Below are 23,868 nucleotides of genomic sequence, written 5' to 3' on the forward strand. Positions count from 1 at the left end.
TCTGCATGTTTAAGCCCAGTGACTAGGGTTGAAATGATCTTGGTTCTGAAAGGCAACATAGGGTGAACTGATTTTCATTTTTCTTATCAATTAGCTCCACTCCAGCAGGAATGTTTTTGAAAGTAAGGCACAAATATGTAGTGAGAAAGACTGAGGAAAGAGTCACTGAAATATTTAATTGTCTGCTTCTCTCTGGAGCACAAATGTTAGGAATATCACCTGCTCCCTCAATTTGACTTCATTCTCCATAAAAACTTCCAATAAGCAATAGTGGCCCAAAGTACAATTATTATATCAGACAAAAGTACTGTTCAACTATAGACTAATGATGTCAACCAATAATAAATAACCGTATTGCAGCATTTGAAAACATGCATGCCATGCTCAAGTATTCATATTAAATTAATTTATCTGCCATTGCAATGCTACTATTAACCCACAGTTAAATATTCTTTGCACAGCATACGTTCAACTTCTGAGCAACACTCATTTTCAACATCACATCTTCAAAAATTTCAACAGATCTGAGAAACTAGCAGTATATTAGAATGGGAAGTCATTATTCAATGAATGCCAACCACATAATTGCAATATCTTGTTTTAAATTCTCTCTGTGCAATTCTGATTCATTAATCATTCAGAGAAATGAGAAATCAAAGAATTGATATGGCACAGAAATATAGAAATGCAGAAAACCTACAGCACAATACAGACCCTTCGACCCACCATACTGTGCTGAATATGTACTTATTTTAGAAATTACCTAGTGTTACCCATAGCCCTCTATTTTTCTAAGCTTCATGTACCTATCCAGGAGTCTCCTAAAAGACCTTATTGTATCCGCCTTCAACACCATCGCTGGCAGCCCATTCCATGCACTCACCACTCTCTGTGTAAAAACACTTGCCCCTGACACCCCCTCTGTACCTATTTCCAAGCACCTTAAAACTGTGCCTTCTTATATTAGCCATTTCAGCCCTGGAAATAAGTCTCTGACTATCCACATGATCAATGCCTCTCATCATCTTATACACCTCTATCGCATCACTTCTCATCCTCAATTGTTCCAAGGAGAAAAGGCTAAGTTCTCAAAGGGCATGCTCCCCAATCCAGACAACATCCTTGTAAATCTCCTCTGTACTCTTTCTATAGTTTCCACATCCTTTCTGTAGTGAGGCAACCAGAACTGAGCACAGTACTCCAAGTGGGATCTGACCAGGGTCCTTTTAGCTGTAACATTACCTCTCAGCTCCCAAACTCAATCCCACAGGTGATGAAGGCCAATGCACCATATGCCTTCTTAACCACAGAGTCAACCTGCGCAGCAGCTTTGAGCGTCCTATGGACTTGGACCCCAAGATCCGTATCCTCCACACTGCCAAGAGTCTTACAATTAATACTATATTCTGCCATCATATTTGACCTACCAAAATGAACCACCACAGACATAGCTGGGTTGAACTCCACCTGCCACTTCTCAGCCCAGTTTTGCATCCTATCAATGTCCCGCTCTAAGCTCTGACAACCCTCCACACTATCCACAACACTCCCAACCTTTGTGTCATCAGAAAATTTACTAACCCATCCCTCCACTTCCTCATCCAGGTCATTTATAAAAATCAGAAAGAGTAAGGGTCCCAGAACAGATCCCTGAGGCACAGCATTGGTCACTGACCTCCATGCAAAATATGACCTGTCTACACCCACTTTTGCCTTCTGTGGGGAAGCCAATACTGGATTAACAAAGCGAAGTCCCCTTGGATCCCATGCCTCCTTACTTCCTCAATAAGCCTTGCATGGGGTACGTTATCAAATGCCTTACTGAAATCCATATACACTACATCTACTGCTTTACCTTCATCAATGTGTTTAGCCACATCCTCAAAATATTCAGTCAGGCTCGTAAGGCACAAACTGCCTTTGACAAAGCCATGCTGACTATTCCTAATCGTATTATGCCTCTCCAAATGTTCATAAATCTTGCCTCTCAGGATCTTCTCCATCAACTTACCAACCACTGAAGTAAGACTCACTGGTCTATAATTTCCTGGGCTATCTCTACTCCCCTTTCGTGAATAAGGGAGAAACATCTACAACCTTCCAATCCTCCAGAACCTCTCCTGTCCACATTGATGATGCAAAGATCATTGCCAGAAGCTCAACGATCTCCTCCCTTGCCTCCCACAGTAGCCTGAGGTATATCTCGTACTGTCCTGGTGACTTGTCCAACTTGATACTTTTCAAACAGCACATCCTATTTCTTAATGTCTATATGCTCAAGCTTCTCAATCGGCTGTAAGTCATCCCTACAATCACCAAGGTCCTTTTCCGTAGTGAATACTGAAGCAAAGAATTCAGTACCTCTGCTATCTCCTCCAGGTCATTTCCACCATCGTACACACTTTTCCACCGTCACACTCGATTGATCCTATTCTCTCACATCTTATCCTTTTGCTCTTCACATACTTGTCGAATGCTTTAGGGTTTTCCTTAATCCTGCTCTCCCAGGCCTTCTCATGGCCCCTTTTGGCTCTCCTAATTCCATTCTTAAACTCCTTCCTGCTAGTCTTATAATTTACTAGATCTCTATCATTACCTAGTGATTTTGAACCTTTCATAAGCTTTTCTTTTCTTCTTGACTAGATTTTCAACAGCCTTTGTACACCACAGTTCCTGTGCCATACCATCCTTCCTCTGTCTCATTGGAACGCACCTATGCAGAACGTCATGCAAATATCCCCTGAACATTTGCCACATTTCTGCTGTACATTTCCTTGAGAACATCTGTTCTCAACTTATACTTCCAGGTTCCTACCTGATAGCTTCATATTTCCCCTTACATCAATTAAATCTTTACAAACTTGTCTGTTTCTATCCCTCTCCAATGCTGTGTTAAAGGAGATAGAATTATGATCACTATCTTTAAAATGCTCTCCCACTGAGAGACCTGACACCTGACCAGGTTCATTCTCAATACCAGATCAGTAGTAGGCTATTAGGTACATTGAGACTATGCCTTTTCTCAGAGAAATGATTCCTTCTCTTTTCCAGAGGCCAAACTATTTTTAATAGTTCCAATCTATTTGTTTTGTTCCGCTCTTAGAGACAATGAATTTCAGATCATAAGACCATAAGACGTAGGAGCAGAATTAGGCCATTCAGCCCATCAAGTCTGCTCCACCATTCCATCCTGGCTGATCTCGGATCCCACTCAACTCCATTTTCCTGCTTTCTCACCATATTCTTTGATGCCCTGACAAGTATATTGAATGTCCACTCTAAATATACGCATGGGCTTGGCCTCCACTGCAGTCTGTGGCAGAGCATTCCAAAGATTTATGACTCTCTGGCTAAAAAAAAAATTTCCTTACCTCTGTTCTAAAATGTTGCCCCCTCACTTTTGAGGCTGTTTCCTCTAACTCTGGAAACACCCTCATCCATCCACCCTATCTAGTCCTTTCAATATCCAGTAGGTTTCAATGAGATCCCCCTGCATTCTTCTAAATTCCAGTGAGCACAGGCCCAAAGCTGCCAAACGCTCCTTATATATTAACCCCTTCATTCCTGGAATAATCCTTGTGAACCTCCTCTGGACTCTTTCCAATGACAACACATTCTTTCTGAGATATGGGGCCCAAAACTGTTGACAATACTCCAAATCTAGCCTAACTATTGTCTTAGAAAGGCTCAGCATTATCTCCTTGCTTTGATATTCTATTCCCCTTGAAATAAATGGCAACATTGCATTTGTCTTCTTTACCACAGACTCAACCAGTAAATTAACTTTCTGGGAATCTTGTACGAGGACTCCTAAATCCCTCTGCACCTCTGATGTTTGAGCCTTCTCCCCATTTATACAATAGTCTGCACTGTTGTTCCTTTTACCAAACTGCCTTATCATACATTTCCCAACATTGTATTTCATCTGCCACTTTTTTGCCCATTCAGTCCTGCTGTAATCGCGTTGCTCCCTCAGCACTACCTGCACCTCCACCTATCTTATTATCTGCAGACGTTGCCACAAAGCCATCAATTCCATTATCTAAATCACTGACAAACAATGTGAAAAGCAGCAGTCCCAATACTGACCCCTGAGGAACACCACTAGTCACTGGCAGCCAACCAGAAAAGGCCCTCTTTTTTCCTACTTGCTGCCTCCTGCCTGTCAGCCATTCTGCTATCTATTGCAATATATTTCCTGCAATGCCTTAGGATTTTATCTTATTAAGCAGCCTTGTGTGTGGCACCTTATCCAATGTTTTCTGAAAGTCTATGTAAATCACACCCTCTGCCTCTCCTTTGTCCACTCTGCTTGTTACTTCCTCGAAGAACTCTAACCAATTTGTCAGGCAAGGTTTCTCTTTACAGAAATTATGCTGACTTTGACTTATTTTATCATTAGTCTCAAAACACCTTGAAACCTCATCCTTAATAATTGACTCCAGCACTTTCCTAACCACTGGGGTTAGGCTAACTGAACTATAATTTCCTTCCTTCTTAAAATGTGGAGCGACTTTTGGAATTTTCCAGTCCTCTGGGACCATGCCGGAATCAAGTGATTCTAGGAAGATCATGACCAATGCACCTGTTATCTCTTCAGCAACCTCTCTCAGGACTCTGGAACGTAGTCCATCTGGTCTAGCTGACTTACCCACCTAGACTTTTCAGTTTCCATGTTAGTTTTTCCTTTGAAACTCCTGCTCCCTGACACACATGGACCTCTGGCACACTGCTCGTGTCTTCCACACTGAAGATAGATACAAAGTACCCATAAAGTTCATTTGCCATTTCTTTGTACCCTCATTACTACCTCAGCAGCATAACAGCTTACTGAATAATAAAATACTTCATATCATATATGAAAAAAGTTCAAAAAAACTAGGTAATGATAGAGATCTAGAAAATTAAAAGGCTAGCAGGAAGGAGCTTAAGAATGAAATTAGGAGAGCCAGAAGGGGCCATGAGCAGGATTAAGGAAAACGCCACAGCATTCTACAAGAATGTGAAGAGCAAGAGGATAAAACACAAGAGAATAGGACCAATCAAGTGTGACAGTGGAAAAGTGTGTATGGAGCTGGAGGAGGTAGCAGAGGTACTTCATGAATGCTTTGCTTCAGTATTCACTACGGAAAAGGACTCTGGCGTTTCCAGGGATGACGTATTGCGGAATGCAAAGCTTGAACATATAGGCATCAAGACTTATGATTTTTCAATCTCCTATTCTGGTTCTTGAACCTATGTGCTGATGGAAACAGATTCTGTTTACCCTCCCTTAATCAAGCCATGATTTTGTATGTCTGTCAAATTATCTGCTTTCTAGGTGAACAACCCACCCTTATCCTGTCCAAAATTACCGTAGAAGTCCCTCATCATAGAATCATGGAATCATTCTTGTGTCCTCTTTCAGAGCTTTAAAGCCTTCCAAAAGTTAGTTGGTCAGAATTGGACACAATCCAACACTTACTGCCTAATTCAGTTACTTAGGAACACCATATTCATCTCAAAATGACTGCTATTGTTGATTATAATGGAAATTAACATCCTTTTCAATGAAATACTATACCATAACCATGGGTCAAACTGCAAAGAAGTTGGACTTTCTACCTAACAAGTCTACTCTGACTAAATATTTGTCATTTACACTAATTCCATTTTACCCTCCCCACATTCCCATGAACTCTACCAGATTCTTCCTCTTACCTCTATATCAGGGCCAATCTACTTTGGCCAATTTACCTCCCAGTCCACGTGTATTTAGGATCTGGGTTGACATTGGAACACCATGAAGTAAGCTTCACAGTCACAGGGAGAATATACATACTTCATACAGGCTGTCCTGCATCTAAATCTATCTCAAAAAGAAAAGACATCAATTTGGACGTTTGGGCCACTGCTTGACCACCATTCTCCTGCTGTTTTCTGTCAATCTAAAATTACTTATAATTACTTCTAGAGCTCAAATTTTTGTACTGACAGCTATTTCAAAAGTTAATCCAATCCTTATTATCCCAGTTCCTTCATTTACCTCACTGATACAAAATCCATGTAATCAACAGCTCTGCACAATTTTAATAATATGAAGCTCCTCGGGTATTATTACGACAAACGTGGCATTATCAGGCAAATTTCTTTCAGTAGAGGAGGAGAAATAACAAATTATCTTGCCTATCTTTTCATCTTCTTGAACCATCCTCCTCTCTTCTTGAAGTGCTCGCAACCATCTTTGCTTTTCTTCTGGCTTCTTTACACAGAATAAGTGCACTTCCTCTGTCTCCTTGTTCTTTAGTTTGAAGGCATTCTTGGCATTAACATTAAATTCATCATCTCTTCCATCGACAATGTCACTCATTTCATACTTGTCCATATCAATTCTGCATTTGTAGTAAAGGATATCCCGTCGTATCAAATCCTTGAGGAAAGAAATTTAGAAACAACATGTTTTAGTATAAACAGCCTACTACACTACTGGAAATGATTGACATTTATCAGGAAAAGTAGTTTTGTTTTAAATAATACAGAACCAACTTTTGACTACACATGAAGTTTTTATATAAACCATGCAATTTCAGATTATACAATGTAGAAATTGATGAGATTTGCAAGAGGTACTAAATGGCTTTCCTTTGTGCTTTAATATGATGGAGCAAAATGCACAACATAATCTACAAATAAAAAGCAGTTAAACATATACTCAGTGGTCACTTTACCAGGTACGCCTATACATTTGCTCTTAGATGCAGATATCTAATCAGCTAATCATGTGGCTCAATGCTCAAAAACATGCAGACTTAGAGAAGGGGTCCAGTTATTGTTCAAATCAAGTATAAAAATGCGGAAGAAATATGAACTAAGTGACTTTGAGCATGGAATGATTATTGATACCAGACAGAGTGGTTTGCATCTTCCAGAAATTGCTGATCTCCTGAGATTTTTATACACAATAGTCTCTGGACTTTACAGAGAAAAAAGTTCCAGTAAACAGCAGTTCTATGGGCACAAGAATGTCTTGTTAATGACAGGGGTCAGAGAGGAATGGCCAGACTGGTCTAAGCTGACAGGAAGGCAGCAGTGACTCAAATAACCACATGATAGAACTGTGATATGCAGAAGAGCACCTCTTGAGTGCACAGCATGTCAAACCTAAAAGTGACTGGAGCACAGCAGCAGAAAGCCATGAGTACACTCAGTGGCCACTTTATAAAGTACAGGAGGTACTTTAAAGTAGCCGCTGATGTTACTCTACTTGTCATCCACTGAACTGGAGCAATTCGCAAGCAAACATCTTCTCAAATCTAATGATGGAAGGTTGAGTAAATAAAAACATTTTTTGACACCAATTAAACTTTTCCTGTTACTTAGGATTGAAATAATTAATCTTAGCACATGACTTCAGCCCCATTTCAATACATTGACCACTAACTGCCAGAGAAGATTCTACAATGCTATTTAGTTATATTGAATCATCACTATAAAGAAGGCTAATCGTCATTTTGCCACTGATGACTCAAACTCAGAATAAATTATTTTTAATATACACCAAGAAGGAAAAGGGAAAATAAAAGATAAAGAGTGGTGACCAGTCTGTGCTTATAAAGCTTGATTTTAGTAGGAGTAGTTATCCACCTCAAAATTATTGCAATATTCCTTATAAGATCATCCAAGTGGGAGATTGGCACCAGTGATTTGACACTGAAACAAATCAAGGTTCCTTCTAAGTTAACTTCCAATATCATCCATTTATTGCTGTATAGAATAAAGTCAATTTCATATACCATGGCCTGAGTTCTGAGGATTATATGTCACTTAAGCTATGTAGCTACACAAATAATTAAATGTGAAAGGCTTTCTTTGTGAGTTAAGTGCAGCAAAATCATTCAGAACAAGGGAGATTACAAGCTCATTACATTCAGTGCATATGAGGAATATTCCCCAGTTAAGAATATAAGTACTTGTTCTCTGCACATAGCACATTCCTTTCACAACACAATCACAAGGACACAAGTCTTACAAAGCAGCCAGAAAATAAGCAAATTGGTAAAACAAGATATTAGAGAAAATCATAAAACATAAACCCAAAAACAAAAGTGTAAAAAAAAACTTGGTCTGATTCACTCAGTCATCAAAGACAATGGGGTCTCCTAATGGGTATGCCTGATGAACCATCACATATGGATAGGAAATGAAATGTTGTCATTAGATCAAATAATGGTCATGCTCCCACGCATTTCTCCTCTTTATTACTCCTATCAATGTCTGACAGGTTTTAAATTTGCAGTACTCTGTAGTAGAAAACGTGAAGGACTTGGATTTAGATGGGCAAAGAGCAATAATAAACAGTGGGTCTGCTCAGCTACAAAACTTGTTATGCATTAACTTGAATAACATTATAAACTTATTTGCTTCATTTACAGATAAAGCTGATTGCCAAGTTGTTTAACCTGTATACATCAACAGCTTCTAACATGAATTAGCTTTAAATGTACATGCCTGCCAATATGCCTAAGTTTGCATTCTGTTCTGCTCCTTTTACCTTGGTGAATACTAAGAGCTATTTAGTTTTGACTTGTAGTCTTCACTTGCAAAGCAGTGTTGAGCTTTGCTTTTAATAATGATTTACGTATAATAGGAGCTTCTTTGTTGACCCTGAAAGAACATTTAGTTCGAGGTTTTGCTTAGCCCCTTCTGTCCAGGAACAGGAAAGACCATTCAACCTCACAAGCCTATTTTGCAATGGTATCAAATTGCTTGTGATTTCACTCAATATACCTTTCCTAGTCTCCATCAACTAATTCTATCAATCTCAGTTGTAATATTAACAGATGACATACCGTCAGATGCTTTTCATGGAAGAGTGTTACAAACATTTACCCGGCAATACCTCTCTAACATTAAAAATCTAAGTCTAATTTTCCCATCACCAGATACTTCCTGTGGACTGAAGCCTGCATTGGGATGACCGAAGCAATTACTGGCAAAATAGTATTCTAGCCCCTATTTGCAATATCAAACTCCAATTGGTATTGGTGTATTATTGTAATGAAATAATACAGTGGAAAGCTTCTCTTGCATTCCATTTATGCAGATTAAATAATTAGTGCATTGTGCTAGAATAAAGTGTAAAAGCTACCAAAAAGCACAGTGCAGATAGAATTTAAAATATAAGATCATAACAAGACTAGGAGTCCATCTAATGGAGCCAGCTACTGGAAATAAGGTGACAAGTCAGTCATGGAGAGCACCTTTCATATTAGAGCCGGCCACATTGCTAAATGCAAAAGAAACAAATGATGCTCACTCTATTAAGAAGCCTTCATGCCAGGAAAAGACATACAGAACCCCAAAATATATTTTTATTTATTCATGAGTTCTGGCATTTTTTGGAATTGAGTACATTAGTTGCCGTTAAGAACTGTTGCAACCTATATGATGAACTTCTCCAGCAACTCTGATAGGGAAGGTTACTGATTTTTGAAAAACACAATGAAGGAATTGTGACATATTTCTAGTATCAGCTTGGCATGCAAGCTGGAAGGGAACACTGAGGTGATTTTGTATAGCATATACTACATTGTCTCTTTTAAGAGATAGAGGACAGTGAGTGGGAGGAAATGTTGAAAAATTCTTCATTTAGTGCCTCTTGCAAATGAACACTACTGCTACTGAACATTAACCAGTCATGAATAGTTTAGCTCCAAAACTCTGCCATAAAAGTATAGCTGAAATTTCCTTCCCCTGATAATGAAATCCAAAATAAATATTTATTCACAAGCTTTCTCATAAAGTTTTTGATTCCTACTATTGGTCTGAGGTGTTCTCATATGAACTTCAGCATTTTTCTTAACATGCATTCATACTGAAATGTGGCAACTTTTGCTTTGTTGGGCTCACAGAAGTTAGTGCTTTGAAGCTTTAGTTCATCAAGTCAAAGTAACTAAGAAATATTTCTTTCATCTTTTTTTGCCCAGTGTCCCCTGACTCAAGAGTACTATTTGTTTACTAGGTTCCAGTTTTCTGATCATATTTCAATATTAGACCCTATTTTTCATTTGTGAACCTGAGCATTGATGTTGGCAATGATTATGTTGCCATTATCAGTTCTGACTCCTCTTTTAATACAAGAGTGAGGTTCACCTTTGCTTACAGTATGAATTCTGTTTTGATATGATTATACTCACAGTCACAAAGAGTTCAACATGTTCTATGCACTACCATGAAGGTAGAATATTTAAAACAGTTTTAGCATTGTTGAAGTAAAGTGCATCCCACCTTGTAAATTAACAGTAATTTAAACAATTTGTGTTTATTTTATATTTGGAACATTTAACAATACAGCACAGGCCATTCAGCCCATAATGTTTTACTGATCATGATGTAAATTTATATTAAATATGCTCCTCCTGTTTGTCATCAATATTGCTCCATTCCCTTACTATTCATTTATCTTTCTAAAAGCCTCTTAAATTCTGTCAAACTGCCTGCTTCCACTACTACTCCTGGAAACCTATATCAAGTATCTGCCACTGCATTAAAAAAAAACTTGCCTCCATGTCACCTTTAATCTCCATGCCCCCAGAAAAAACCTCAAAAGCATGGTCTCTGCTGTATGGCATTTCTACACTGGGGAAATTGTCCGAATGGCTACCCTATTGATGCCTATCTTAAGTTTAAAAATCACACTGATTTCTCCCTTTAGGTTCCAGTGTTCTCTTGTGAACAACCCAGGTTTGTCCAACCTTTTCTTAGAGCTCTTGCCTTTTAATCTAGGCAGAGAAGTCTTCAAGAATATGTAAACAGTAGGATGGGCAAACAGGTGGCAGATGCAAGTTAATATACTTAATTGTGAGATGGTACATTTTCAGAAGGAAGAAACAAAGAGCAGAACCATATGCTTATTGTAAAAACACCGAAGAATGTGACTCAATGAAGAATTCAGCATTCACGTATAATTCACAGGGCGTACAACTGCTGCTAGTTAACATCACTTTTCAAAAATCAGCAGAATTTAAGACATTTACATGAAAAGTTATTGAGAACAAGTCTAAAGATGCTGTGTGTATTTAAGATGATGGAAAATAAAACACTATGTATCCTGTAGATATGAAATAAAAACAAAGCAAGTTGAAAATATACAGCAGGTCAGGCAGTAGTTGCGGAGAGAGCAATGAAATTAAGGTTTCATGCCAGGGTGCTAACAGAAAATGACTAGCTGTCATAAAAGGCTGCAGGTTCTCTTGAAGGATGTGGCATTGTTCAGCTATTGTTTGCTACAGAAATCTGAGACTCTTGAAGCAATAACTTGAGGGAGCTCCATAAAAGCCACCTTGGGCAAAGCCCTGTCAATTTCATTCTCTGACAACTCTTGGTTGTTGCAGCTCCTGCTCAGCTGAGAATCATTACCCCTTCATCTTCCCTGTAAAACTTTATTAAAATTTTATATATTTCATTCAGTTCACCTCTCATTTTTCCTAAGGTCCAGAAGCAAAGTCAATAGGCGCTTCAGCCTAATTTGTCCTCGTAGGGCACACGTTTCAGCCCAGGAATCAATCTGGTGAGGTTTTGTGCATTTTCCCTCACCATATTTGCAAATGTTAGTGAGCATTTTATTGTTGGCTTGAGTGGAAAAAAGAACAAGGCACATCTCTAACAGAATAACAACAGAATATCAGCCATTGCAAAAATATCAAAAAAACTTCAGATGCAGGAAATCTGAAATAAAAAATAGAAACTGCTATAGTCAGAAGTTCAGACAGTTTTGGTCGAGAATGTAACAGTGTTAACTTATCAGATCAACGATTTCACCAGACGATGTCATAACTTCAATAGATCTGATGGAAGGTCACTGACCTGAAATATTAACACTGCACTGTAGCTTACTGACTTGCTGGCGTACTTTCAACACTCGGTTCTATTTCTCCCATTTTTAGCATTTTTCCCACATACTTAATTTCTTTTGACTGTATAAAGATTAAGAGAGTGAAAAAGATTGTCAGACAGTCTGGAGTGTAAATCTTCAGTAAACCTGAGCTGGGAGTTTAGGAGGACGATGGCACCTAACGGTCATTCCTTCGCTTGCATCTTCAGAAAAAGCTCCATTTCTATCTTTAATGTCTCCATTTTACCCTTTCAAGTTGCTTTATGAAGACCCTGACCTGGAGTTACACGCTGACTTCGGTTCTTTGCAGGAATGGGACCCGCTCTCGGGGTTTCACGACTGGCCGCTATTTGATATGTCAAGGATGTGGCCTAGAAGACCGCGCCTTCAGGATTCTGGGATTTTGTGGCTCTGGAGGCAGGTGGACTTGAGGTGTGTGCCGCCGCAGAAAAGTGGTGCGTTGCGGGAGTACACAGAAGATCGAAAGCAGCAAGTTGGCTGCTGGCTGTGTGCCCAGAGATCCAAGTGCTTTGGGCACAGAGCTTGGAAAAAACAAAGGAACACACTTTTAACCAGCAAGTTGCTGGGTATGTCTCCCCTCTCGCTGTGAAATGGGGACACCTCTTTTGCCCTTATTCAGGAGAGAGAGAGAGAGCCTGTGGTATGTCAAATTACCAAGTGAACGAGTAGTCTTTGGGGTACTGTGTGTCTTTATTGATGCTTTGCTGCATGCTTGAGTGCTCAGTGGGGGAGCTGATACATTTTACTGGGGGTGGAGTTTCAAGATGGCGACGTAAACATCTGCCTTTTAGGCGCTCTTCATTTTTTCAACTATAATCACCCTTTAATCAAATCTTTTCAAACTTAATCACATTTTACTGGTGGGGAGGGAGTTGTTGCTTTGCCGCTGCTTATGTGTGGGAGGGGTACTGGGTGGGACTTTGGGGTTCTAATGTTGAAGTGTCATTCATTCTTTGGAGCACTCCTCTGTTTTTGTGGATGTTTATGAAGAAAAAGAATCTCAGGATGTATATTGTAAAGATTTCTCTGACATTAAATGTACCTTTGAAACATTTGAAATTTGGCTCATACTGCCTTTCATTTTTTCTCCCCACTGGAGATTCACAGATAAAACTTTACATGAATCAAACTCTGATGCAGAATTGGGGGTGTGTGTAAATCACCTCTGAAATCATTGTTCCAGAATATTCTCAGTACTGAGTGTATACTATGGCATGTTAAGTGATAATTAAAATTTGCTGGAGCAATAGAGCTGCTGATGTAAGATTTTTTCCTAAATTCTTGTTGGATTTTGATTTCTGAAGCTGTGAATCTGATCATACCTCCTTTTCCCACATTTATTTTGTACTCCCAGTCTTACTGTTTTACCACTGGTATAACATGTACTGTTTTAAGGCTAATATACCATTAAGAACTTAAAACATCATGTGATATGAGTTTTAATCAGCTGTGTTAGCCAATGGGGCATTGATTGCCTATAGTATTGGTAGCTTTCCCTCAGCTATTTGCCTGAGAATCCAGCAGTACCAAAGAGGTATGAAAACTGCTACGGTCTTGAGTTGGAACGTTACTGCTTAAGGCATAACAGAGCAGCAATCTAATTTAAAGTACTTAGAGAACTGAATTCTCTAGGAGGAGCAGTGATCATGGCAGTCAGTGTATGTACATGGAGGGTATGTCAGCAATCCTGAAGACTTTGACTAGTTCAGTCTTTTTCCATGTATACAGAAACTATCTTGAGAGTAAATAATATTGTGGTTTGAGAGAAGGATACATTACACAGCAAATACATAAGGATCACAATTTATCAGGACTGGATGGGAGGAGTTAAATGACACAAACTACAAATGAGGTATTTCCAGGGGAATGGCACTGAGCATGGGGCCATGGTGTAGGAGGAAAAGGGGAAGCAGTAGTGAGAGGGGAATCAATTGTCAGAGGAACAGGCAGGAGATTCTGTGAACATGAAAGGGACACCTGGATGGTATGTTGCCACCCAGATACTAGGGTAAAAAAGCAAAGATAGCCTGCAGTCAAACTGCAGTTAGGAAGTGCAGGCAGATGATAGGTCAAAATTGAAGGCCCGCAGGGTGAGTATCAGTGCATTAGGTGTGTAGAATCAAAAAGGGTAGTACTCCAAATGTTATATCCCAATGTATGGAGTATAAGAAATAAGGTGGATGATCTTGTTGCACTATTACAGATTGCCAGGTATAATGTTGTGGCCATCATTGAATCGTGATTGAAAGATGTTGTAGTTGGGGAGCTAAATATCCAAGGTTACACGTATCGGAGGGATAGGAAGGTCAGAAGATGGGGTGGCATGGCTCTGCTGTTAAAGAATGGCATCAAATCAGTAGAAAGATGAGACATAGGAACAGAAGGTGTTGAATCCTTGTGGGTTCAGTTAAGAAAATGTAAGTGTAAAAGAAACCTGATGGTAGTTTTATACAGGCCTCCAAACAGTAGCTCTGATGTGGACCACAGATTACAATGGGAAATAGAAAAGGTGTGTCAAATGTGCAATGTTATGATAGTCACGGGAGATTTCAACATGCAGATAGATTGGGAAAATCGGGTTGGTGACGGATCTCGAGAGTGAATGTTGACTGCCGATGAGAAGGCAATTTAGAGTTTGTCATTGAGCTACTAGGAGATCAACTATACGCGATTAGGTGTTATATAATGAACTAGAGGCGATTAGGGAGCTGAAGGTAAAGGAACTCTTAGGAGACAGAGATCACAATATGAACGAGTTCAACTTGAAATTTGAAAGGGAGAAAGTAAAGTCTGATGCAGCAGTATTTAAGCGAAGTCGAGGAAATTATAGTGGTATGGGAGAAGAGTTAACCAAAGTAAATTGGCAGAGATGACAGCAGAGCAGCAATGTTTTGAGGTTCTGGGAAAAATGAAGAAGGTGCAGGATAGATGTATTCCAAAAACAAAGAAATACTCAAATGGCAAAGAGTACAACTGAGACTGACAAGGGAATTCAAAGCTAATATAAAAGCAAAAGAGAGGGCATACAACAAAGCAAAACTTATAGAGGATTGTAATGCTTTTAAAAACCTAGAGAAAGCAAGTAAAAATCATTAGGAGGAAAAAGATGAAATATGAAAGCAAGCTAGCAAACAATATCAAGGTGGATAGAAAAAGCTTTTTCAAGTATATTAAAAAAAAAACAGAGATGAGAGTGGATAAAGGACTGCTAGAAAATAAGGCCAGAGAAATAACAATGGGGGACAAGGAGATGGCAGATGAACTAAATGAGTATTTTGCATCAGTCTTCACTGTGGAAGACACTAGCATTGTGACAGGAGTTGAATGGTGTGAGAGAAGAGAAGTGAGTGCAGTTACTATTACAAGAGAGAAGGTGCTCAAAAATCTGAAAGAATTAAAGGTACATAAGACACCCGGACCAGATAAACTGCAGCCCAGGGTTCTGAAAGAGGTAATGGTAGTGATTGTAGAGGCATTAGTAATGACCTTTCAAAAATCAGTCAAATCTGGCATGGTGCCAGAGGACTGAAAATTGCAAATGTCACTCCACTCTTTAAGAAAGGAGGAAGGCAGCAGAAAGGAAATTATAGGCCAGTTAGCCTGACCTCTTTTGCTTTTACATTAGCTTTGACTTCCCTTGTCAGCTATGTTTGTACTTTTTGCCATTTGAATATTTCTTTGTTTTTGGAATGCAACTATCCTGCACCTTGGGAAGATGTTGGACTCAGTTGTTAAGGATGAGGTTATGGAATATTTAGTGACACAGAACAACTTAAGACAAAGACAGCATGGTTTCCTTAGAGGAAAGTCTTGCCTGACAAACCTGCTGGAATTCTTTGAGGAGATTACAAGTACATTAGATAAAGGAGATGTAGTGGATGTTGTATGTTTGGATTTTCAGAAGGCCACACATGAGGCTGCTTACCAAGTTAAGGGTCATGGTATTACAGGAAAGTTATTAGCATGGTTAGAGCATTGGCTGCCAGGCAGGAGGCAGAGAGTGGGAATAAAATGATCCTTTTTTGTTTGACTAGTGATGTTGTGTAGGGGTCGGTGTTGGGACCACTTCTTTTTATGCTGTATATCAATGATTTAGATGATAGAATAGACGGCTTTGTTGCCAGGTTTGCAGATGATATGAAGAGTAGTGGAGGGGCAGGTAGTGCTGAGGAAACAGGAAGGCTGCAGAAGGAATTAGACAGTTTAGGAGAATGGGCAAAAAAAGTGGAAAATTTAAATACAATGTTGGAAAATGCATGGTCATGCACTTTGGTCCAAGAAATAAATGTGCAGACTATTTTCTAAATGGGGAAAAAATCCAAAAATCTGAGATGCAAGGGGACTTGGAAGTCCTTGTGCAGAACACCCCAATGGTTAATTTGCAGGTTGAGTCGGTGGTGAGGAAGGCAATTGCCAAGTTAGCATTCATTTCAAGGGGTCTAGAGTATAAGAGCAGGGTTGGGATGCTGAGGCTTTATAATGCACTGGTGAGGACTCACCTTGAGTACTGTGAACAGTTTTGGGCTCCTTTTCTAAAAAAAAAGATTTGCTGGTATTGGAGAGGTTTCAGAGGAGGTTCACAAGGATGATGCCGGGAATGAAAGGGTTATCATATGAGGAACGTTTGATGGCTCTGGGTCTGAACTTACTGGATTTTAGAAGGATGAGGGGGGATCTCTTTGGAACCTTTCGAATGTTGAAAGGCCTAGACAGCAGATATGGAAATGATGTTTCCTATGGTGGGGGAGTCTGGGAGAAGAGGGCACAGCCTCAGGATAGAAGGGCATCCATTTAAAACAGGGATGGGAAGAAATTTCTTCAGCCAGAGGATAATGAATTAGTGGAATTTGTTACCAAAGGCTGCCATGGAGGCCAGGTCATCCGGTGTATTTAGGGCAGGGTTTGATAGGTTCTTGTCTGGCCATGGCATTAAAGGTTATGGGTAGAAGATTTGGGAGCGGGTCCAAGGAGGGCAAAAAAAGGATCAGTCATGACTGAATGGCAGAGCATACTTGATGGGCCAAATGGCCTGATACTGCTCCTATATGGTCTATCTTACATGAGCTTTGTTAAACATAAACATAAAATAATTTTTCAATTCAGTCCTTCAGAGATATTCAAGTGTTACGAGTTTAGCATACACAATGATGGGTCAGTGGAATATAGTACAGTTTGTTCTGTGTGCAGACTAGCCTATTACATACCGCATAGTAGTGTACCCTTAAGGATTAAACATGCTAAGTATGAATTTTGATACATTTTGGTACCAGCCACTGCTATTTGGGATTTGACTGCCATCAATAAAGGCCACCTTATTGATAGTTCTACCATCATTATTTGCCTTGGCCAGCAGCTCCACAAAAATCTGCTGTACACCTGGCTGGTCCTAATCCTTCCGAAGGGCCCAGCTCCAGTTAGAAAATCAGGCCATGAGAAACTTGTGAATGATGGCCCGGCTGATGCGAGGCAGTCATTCCATACAACGTTCGCCACAAATTTAAATCAGTTCCATGATATAATTCTGCAGCTTGTGGGCGGATGGGTACTTTGACGGAATCACACAGTCTCTGCTCATCCAAATGCGATTCCTGAAACCAACTGAAAACGATCATTAAACCTCTAGCCAAATTTATATAAGACAACTATTCCTTTATTCATTGAAGGGGTAAAGCCATCACCCAAGCACTGGCCTCTGAATATCAGAAAATTTGTACAAAGAATTAACAGTCTGATCTGGAGTAATAATCACTATGCATGATTAGTGTTCGGCTATCAAATTTCCTCACAATCTCCAGTCTCAAGTCATAAGAAGTATTAGATATCCAGCTATTGATGCAATGTGTTCAAAAGAGATTTCAATAAATTCAAAATTAATGTTAATCTCTTTGCACATAATATCAGTATAGCTTCATGTCTAGATTGAGACAAATACCACATTAAGAAGGTAATTTCAACATTTAGGCATATCAGATCTGATGGGCTAATCATGATTCACCCTGCCGACTTTCTCTGTCGTTGGCTCAGAACTGCTGCAGCTTTTTGTTACCCTCCCACTCATTTTACACTGTGACAGCAAGCAGAAGAAAAATTCAGCTGAAGTTGCTCTCTCAACCTCCCCTGATAATAAAGCGCAGTGCTATTCATGATTTTTCAATTTCACCCCAGAATCCCCTTCCTAGTATTCCACCCTTCTTATAAGAGGAATCCTGACTTAAATAAAACTAAGTCAAGTTGTGTGTTTCCACCTGTTTTTATTGTAATAGATAGTTAACTATGGTTGTTCCGATATTTTCTGTGTATACCTTTTTGTTTTGCACTCTGCTAACAGTTAGTTAATAGACAGGCCAGCATTATTTAAAATAGTTTGCTTACAATATTAGAGATATGCAGATAAGCAATCTCGTCTGTCAGCCATGAGTCGTGCTCGACTTTGAGAAATGTTGAAGAAACATTAAAATGTGACTTATTGCAATAAAGGTTCAGTCAATACTTCAACCTTTTCATGTCCCTTAGTCATGTTAAAATATGATTTTAAGGTGTTATATAAGAAATGGCTCAACAAAGTTGTACAATAGTGACTTTTGCTTGATTTCAGTAAAATGCTTCTGGGATGCTTGAAAATTGTTCTAAGCAGCTCATACATAAGATGTCCCTTAATCGAGAGTTCTGGCTCCCTTTATAACCTTAGCAATAATGTGGTATAAATGAGTAACAATTTGTGGTAAAGTAACTTAATTCAGACCAATTTAGTTAAAATTGAAATCATGCTGGAGGCTCTCAAAACTGGTCCTTGTAGTTCCAAAATCTGATTAGGAGTAGCAGCTCAGGCAAAAGAAATGTGCCTCCAATCACTGCAAATAATAGAACTGTCAAGTGCACCTATTCCCAGAAAATTGACTTTGAGAAACTAGGTAAATATATAAAATAATACTGGTTTCTAAATTGTGCTTTACCACACATGCAGCATTAAAAACACAGAAGGAATTATATTTTGCTGAATATTTCATTATTATTTTCTATGTTCCTAATCCTTTCTTCTCTGCTAATGCTCAGTCATACAATTCTCTGCTGTGTGATAGAGCACTGGTAGAGGAGAAAAAAGGATTAGTATACTGTTTTCACTTGTAATTTACCCACAAGGCTATTCTGCATCTGTGATGACCAAAGATTTTTATGGATGCTTGATACAGAAATCTAGTCTCCCCTGTTTACAGTTATTGTTGTGATTTTTGATGCACTGGACTTGTAGCATACTGTTGTGTTGAAACGGTATACGATCCAACAAATGGAGTTCGTGATTGCCTTGGATGTTTTTATTGAGATCACAGGACCCGTTGAACATTGATAATCCAGAATATCACAACTTCAGTTCACCTGCTTCACTGGCGAAACCAAAGGAGATTGAGCCTCAATGCCTCAGTTTTGGTGAGGACGAGGCTCTTGCAGTAGGGTTGCCTTTGGCATTCGCCCAGGGGAGGAGGTGCCAGGGCAGTATGGGAGAGAGCAGTGGCCCCTGTGGGCTCACTGGAATCTGTACTGGGTTGGGGCCATCCCCTTCCATCAGTGCAGCCCTCCAGTGCCCAGTCAGTGGAAGAACAAGCTGGACCAGGGCGACATATCATCAATCTACAGTCATGTCACTCGGGGTCTTGGGCTACATTAATTTTTTCACTTTGTGTATGTTTTTCTGAAATCGTAATCATGTGTGCTATTTGTGCTATGTTCATTGTGCTGTGTGCTGTTAGTAATGTGTTTTGCACCTTGGCCCCAGAGGAATGCTATTTCCTTTGGCTATATTCATGTATGGCTGAATGATAATTAAACTTATTTTACTTTGTACTGTATCTTAAATAAGCCCAGTTCTTTCATCATCCAATATACACATTTGTATGCTTCGCATCACTACAACAGGCTGCCTGTGACTTATTTCAGTGCCTGCGCCATCCACTCAAAACATACTTTGTTAATGGGATCCCCACAGGAAATAAATGCTAGGCAAAATGAATTGATTGTAAACCAGATTTTAAAATGAAACTTACATGATATATGCAGGAAAGGGGAGGGGGGAGAAAGAAGGAAAAACAGACCAAAAAAAGCATATACTAGCTTTGGAAGGGGCTGATATGCTGGTTCATGAGAATGATTTTGGAGATAAAAGAATTAAACTGAAGCCAGCCTAGCAACAGATAAGCTTTTATCCTTTTAAATACAGTACATGAGATTAAAGAATAATCTAATTAGGGTGTCTGAAATTATTAAAGGACTTTGAAGTATAGATGGAGAGAAGCTATTACTTCTGACAGTAACTGCCCTTGACATCGAGGCAGCATTTGATTGAGTGTGGCTTCAAAGAGCCCTTTTATGTTGAAGACAATGGAATCAGTGAGAAAACCCTCCACTGGTTGGAATCACACCTAGTACTAAGATGTCTCTGGTGGTTGGAGGTCAATTATCTCAGTCACAGGACAGCCCTGCAGGAGCTCCTCAGAGTAGTGTCTTCCCCACCCCCTATCGTCAGCTGCTTCATCAATGACCGTCCTTCAGTCATAATGTCAGAGATTGGGTTGTTCACTGATGACTGCACAATACTCAGCGCCATTCGCGACTCGAGATGATGAAGCAGTCCACATCCAAGTGCATCGAGACCTGGATGACATCCAGGCCTGAGGTGATAGGCAGCAAGTAACATTTCAGCCAGACAAATGTCATGCAACAAAGACATCCAACAAGAGAAAGTCTAGCTAGTAGCTGTTTGACTTTCACGGATGTTACTATCATCACCCAGGAGATTACCATGGACCAGAAACTGACCTGGAGCAGCCATAAACACAGTGTGCATTAGAGACTGAAGGCAGGACTCTGATGACAAACTCTCCACTTGTCTGGATGAGTGCAGTTACAACACTCAAGAAGCTCGGCACAATGTTGGACACAGCAGCCTATTGAGTAGCTATCCTATCTGCAATCATTCACTCACTTCATGACTGGTGCAACAATTTGCACCATCCACGGGACACAATGCAGCTACTCACCAAGGTCCATAGACAGCTCCTTCCAAACCCACCATTTGTCCTTTACCAGATAGAAGGACAAGGACAGCAAAATCATCTTGATTTGGAAACATACTGCTATTCCTGCTGTCACTGCGTCAATATCCTGCAACTCTTTTCCTTACACACCTCTGGGTATGATCATATCTTAAAGACAGCAACAGTTCAAGGAGGAAGTGACCACAGCCTTTTCTTAGACAATTCAGGATGGGCAGTTAAATGCTGGCTCAGCCTGCCAAATCCGCACCCTTTGAATTATTTTTTTAAATAAGAGTTCAGAAAAAAAGGAACATAGCCTTAAAAATTGAGTCAGTCTACTCAGTATGATATCACAGAGGACTTCTTCACAAAAGATGTACTGGAATACTGGTGTTCTGACTCTAGCTCTCATTGCCTTCCCAAAAATCTTTTCAACTGAAAACTTTACAATGGAGAATAACATATTTGTGTTCAATAAAGGTATTACATAATTCCAAAACATGACAATGATCAGCCATGACCTAATCAATTGGCAGAACTGGCTCTAGACGTGAAGGGTTTCCTAGGACCAGACAGAAAGCATATGAGCAGAATTAGGTCATTCAGCCCACTGAGTCTGCTTTGCCATTCCATCGTGGCTCATATATCATCCCTCTCAACTCCATTCTCCTGCCTTCTCCACATAATTCTAGCTAATCAAGAACCTATCAAGCTTCACTTTAAATATACCCAGTGACTTGGCCTTCACAGCCGTCTGTGGTCATGACTTCCACAGATCTACCGCTCTCTGGCTAAAAATATTTTGTCCTCATCTCTGTTCTAGATAGACGTCCCTCTATTCTGAGGCGGTGCCCTTTAGTCCGAGACTCCACCACTATAGGAAACATCCTCTCCTCATCCACTCTATCAAGGCCTTTCAATATTCAATAGGTTTCAATGAGATCACCTCTCGACCTTCTAAACTCCAGTGAGTACAATCCCAAAGCCATCAAATGCTCCTCATATGTTAATCCTTCCATTCGCTGAAACATTTTTGTGAACCTCCTCTTGCTCCTCTTCAATGTCAGCACATCTTTTCTTTGATAAGGGGCACAAAACTGCTGACAATACTCCGAATGTGGTCTGACCAGTGCCTTTTAAAGCCTCAGTATTACAACCTTGTTTTTACAGTACACTCGAAATGAATGCTAACATTGCATTTACTTTCCTCACCACTGACTCAACCTGCAAGTTAACCTTTACAGAATGCTGCACGAGGACTCCCAAGTCCCTTTGCATCCCTGATTTTTAGAAATAATCTGTGCCTTTATTCCTCCTACTAAAGTGCATGACCATACATTTTCTTACACTATTTTCCATCTGCTACCTCTTTGCCCAGTCTCCAAATCTGTCTAAGTCCTTCTCAGACTCCCTGCTTCCTTAACACTACCTGCCCCTCCACCTGTTTCCATATTGTTCACAGGCTTGGTCACAGAGCTATCAATTCTGTCATCCAAATCATTGACAAATAATGTGATAAGAAGTGGTTTCAACACCGACCCCTGAAGAACTTCACTAGTCACAGAATAGAAGGATGAACAGAGACAAGGGGGATTTTCTTTTCCAGTGGATGTTAAATCTTTGGAATACGTTGCCATGGATGGTTGTAGAGGCCAAGTCATTGGATATACTTAAAGCAGAGGTTGATAGATTTCTTGATTAATCAGGGCATCACAGATTACACAGAGAAGACAGGAGAATGAGCGTGATAATAAAGCAACCATGATAGAATGACGACACAGGCTTGATGGGCCAAATGGCCTAATTCTTCTCTTAAATGGCCTTCCCATCTACCTACATTCTTGGCTATTCTCCATGAGTAAATAGACTGGACTTACTGCTCTAGAAAATGTCCGATATTAAAACCAACATATTGTCCAAGATTTGTGAGGGCTTAAGTCAGTTTGCAACAAGCTAAAAATCAATAATCTGTATCTTCAAATGAAGGAAAAGACAACTGGGAAATATTTTTTTCTCATAAACAGATGGTTTCAGATGTGATCAGACTATCTATGCATTTAATGCATAAAACCTACACTTTTTTGCATTGTTACATTTATAGTAAATGAACACTTTATGCTTGTTACAAAATTAATTGATTTGCTTGCTGTGGTTAATTTACTAATCATAAGGCATTAATACTTGACAAGAACATGCAATCCCACTGTAATTAACAATATATATTTTTTAAACCTGTAGTGATTATGATCCATGGAACTCCTACATAGTACTGTGGAAGTCAAATAATTCCACAGTAGAATACCGAATGCTTCCAAAAATGACCAGAGAAAACACAAAGGATAGTGTGGACAATATTTAGAGCTAATTTGCATTAATTTGTCAGTTTTAATCAGTTAATAAAGTTCTCCTGTGCATCCTCAGCAAAATTTGAACAGTTTATAGCTGACAGTCCAGGGACTATGCCAATTATCAAAGACACAGTTGTTTGGATAAAACTTTAATATGGGCTTCTGTCTGCCTGCTCTGGTTCTTTAAAGATTGTAATTACCCATGCATAATTCAAAGAAGAGAAATAACATGTCTTAGCCTATGTTTATCCCTCAATCAACACTCCCTAAATATTTAAAGTGAGAACAAATGAAATAAAAACAGGAAGAGAACAGTCAGCCCCATTCAATAAAGTCATTGCTCATCCTGTTCCTCTCATTTACTTTCCATGAGTCTCCACAATCACAGGAATGAAAAGATTCCCATGTGTAGAATTTTATCCTTATGTTAAACGTTTTTAGTCAATGTTGCGTCCTCATTTGAATTGGGGTGCAGAATGGTTATTTTCCCTGCAGTTTAACTTTCTTATGCTTGTTTGTATTGTTATATAATCACCTGCAGTATATACAGTATACACAATGGTCTTGTGGTTACAGTTGACACCATATTTTCCTCGAG

General features: G+C 39.5%; 1 protein-coding gene across 1 annotated transcript in view; it reads right to left on the reverse strand.

Moving 5' to 3' along the window:
• arhgef9a (Cdc42 guanine nucleotide exchange factor (GEF) 9a) overlaps positions 1 to 23,868 on the reverse strand; it is a 295,537-nt gene that overhangs the window by 58,586 nt on the left and 213,083 nt on the right. The window contains exon 12 of the mRNA XM_059976966.1: positions 6,166 to 6,409. Coding sequence (XP_059832949.1) covers positions 6,166 to 6,409 — 244 coding nt within the window. The remainder of the gene's footprint in view (positions 1 to 6,165; positions 6,410 to 23,868) is intronic.

This window comes from Hypanus sabinus, chromosome 8, assembly GCF_030144855.1.
Source record: "Hypanus sabinus isolate sHypSab1 chromosome 8, sHypSab1.hap1, whole genome shotgun sequence".
Taxonomy (NCBI): domain Eukaryota; kingdom Metazoa; phylum Chordata; class Chondrichthyes; order Myliobatiformes; family Dasyatidae; genus Hypanus; species Hypanus sabinus.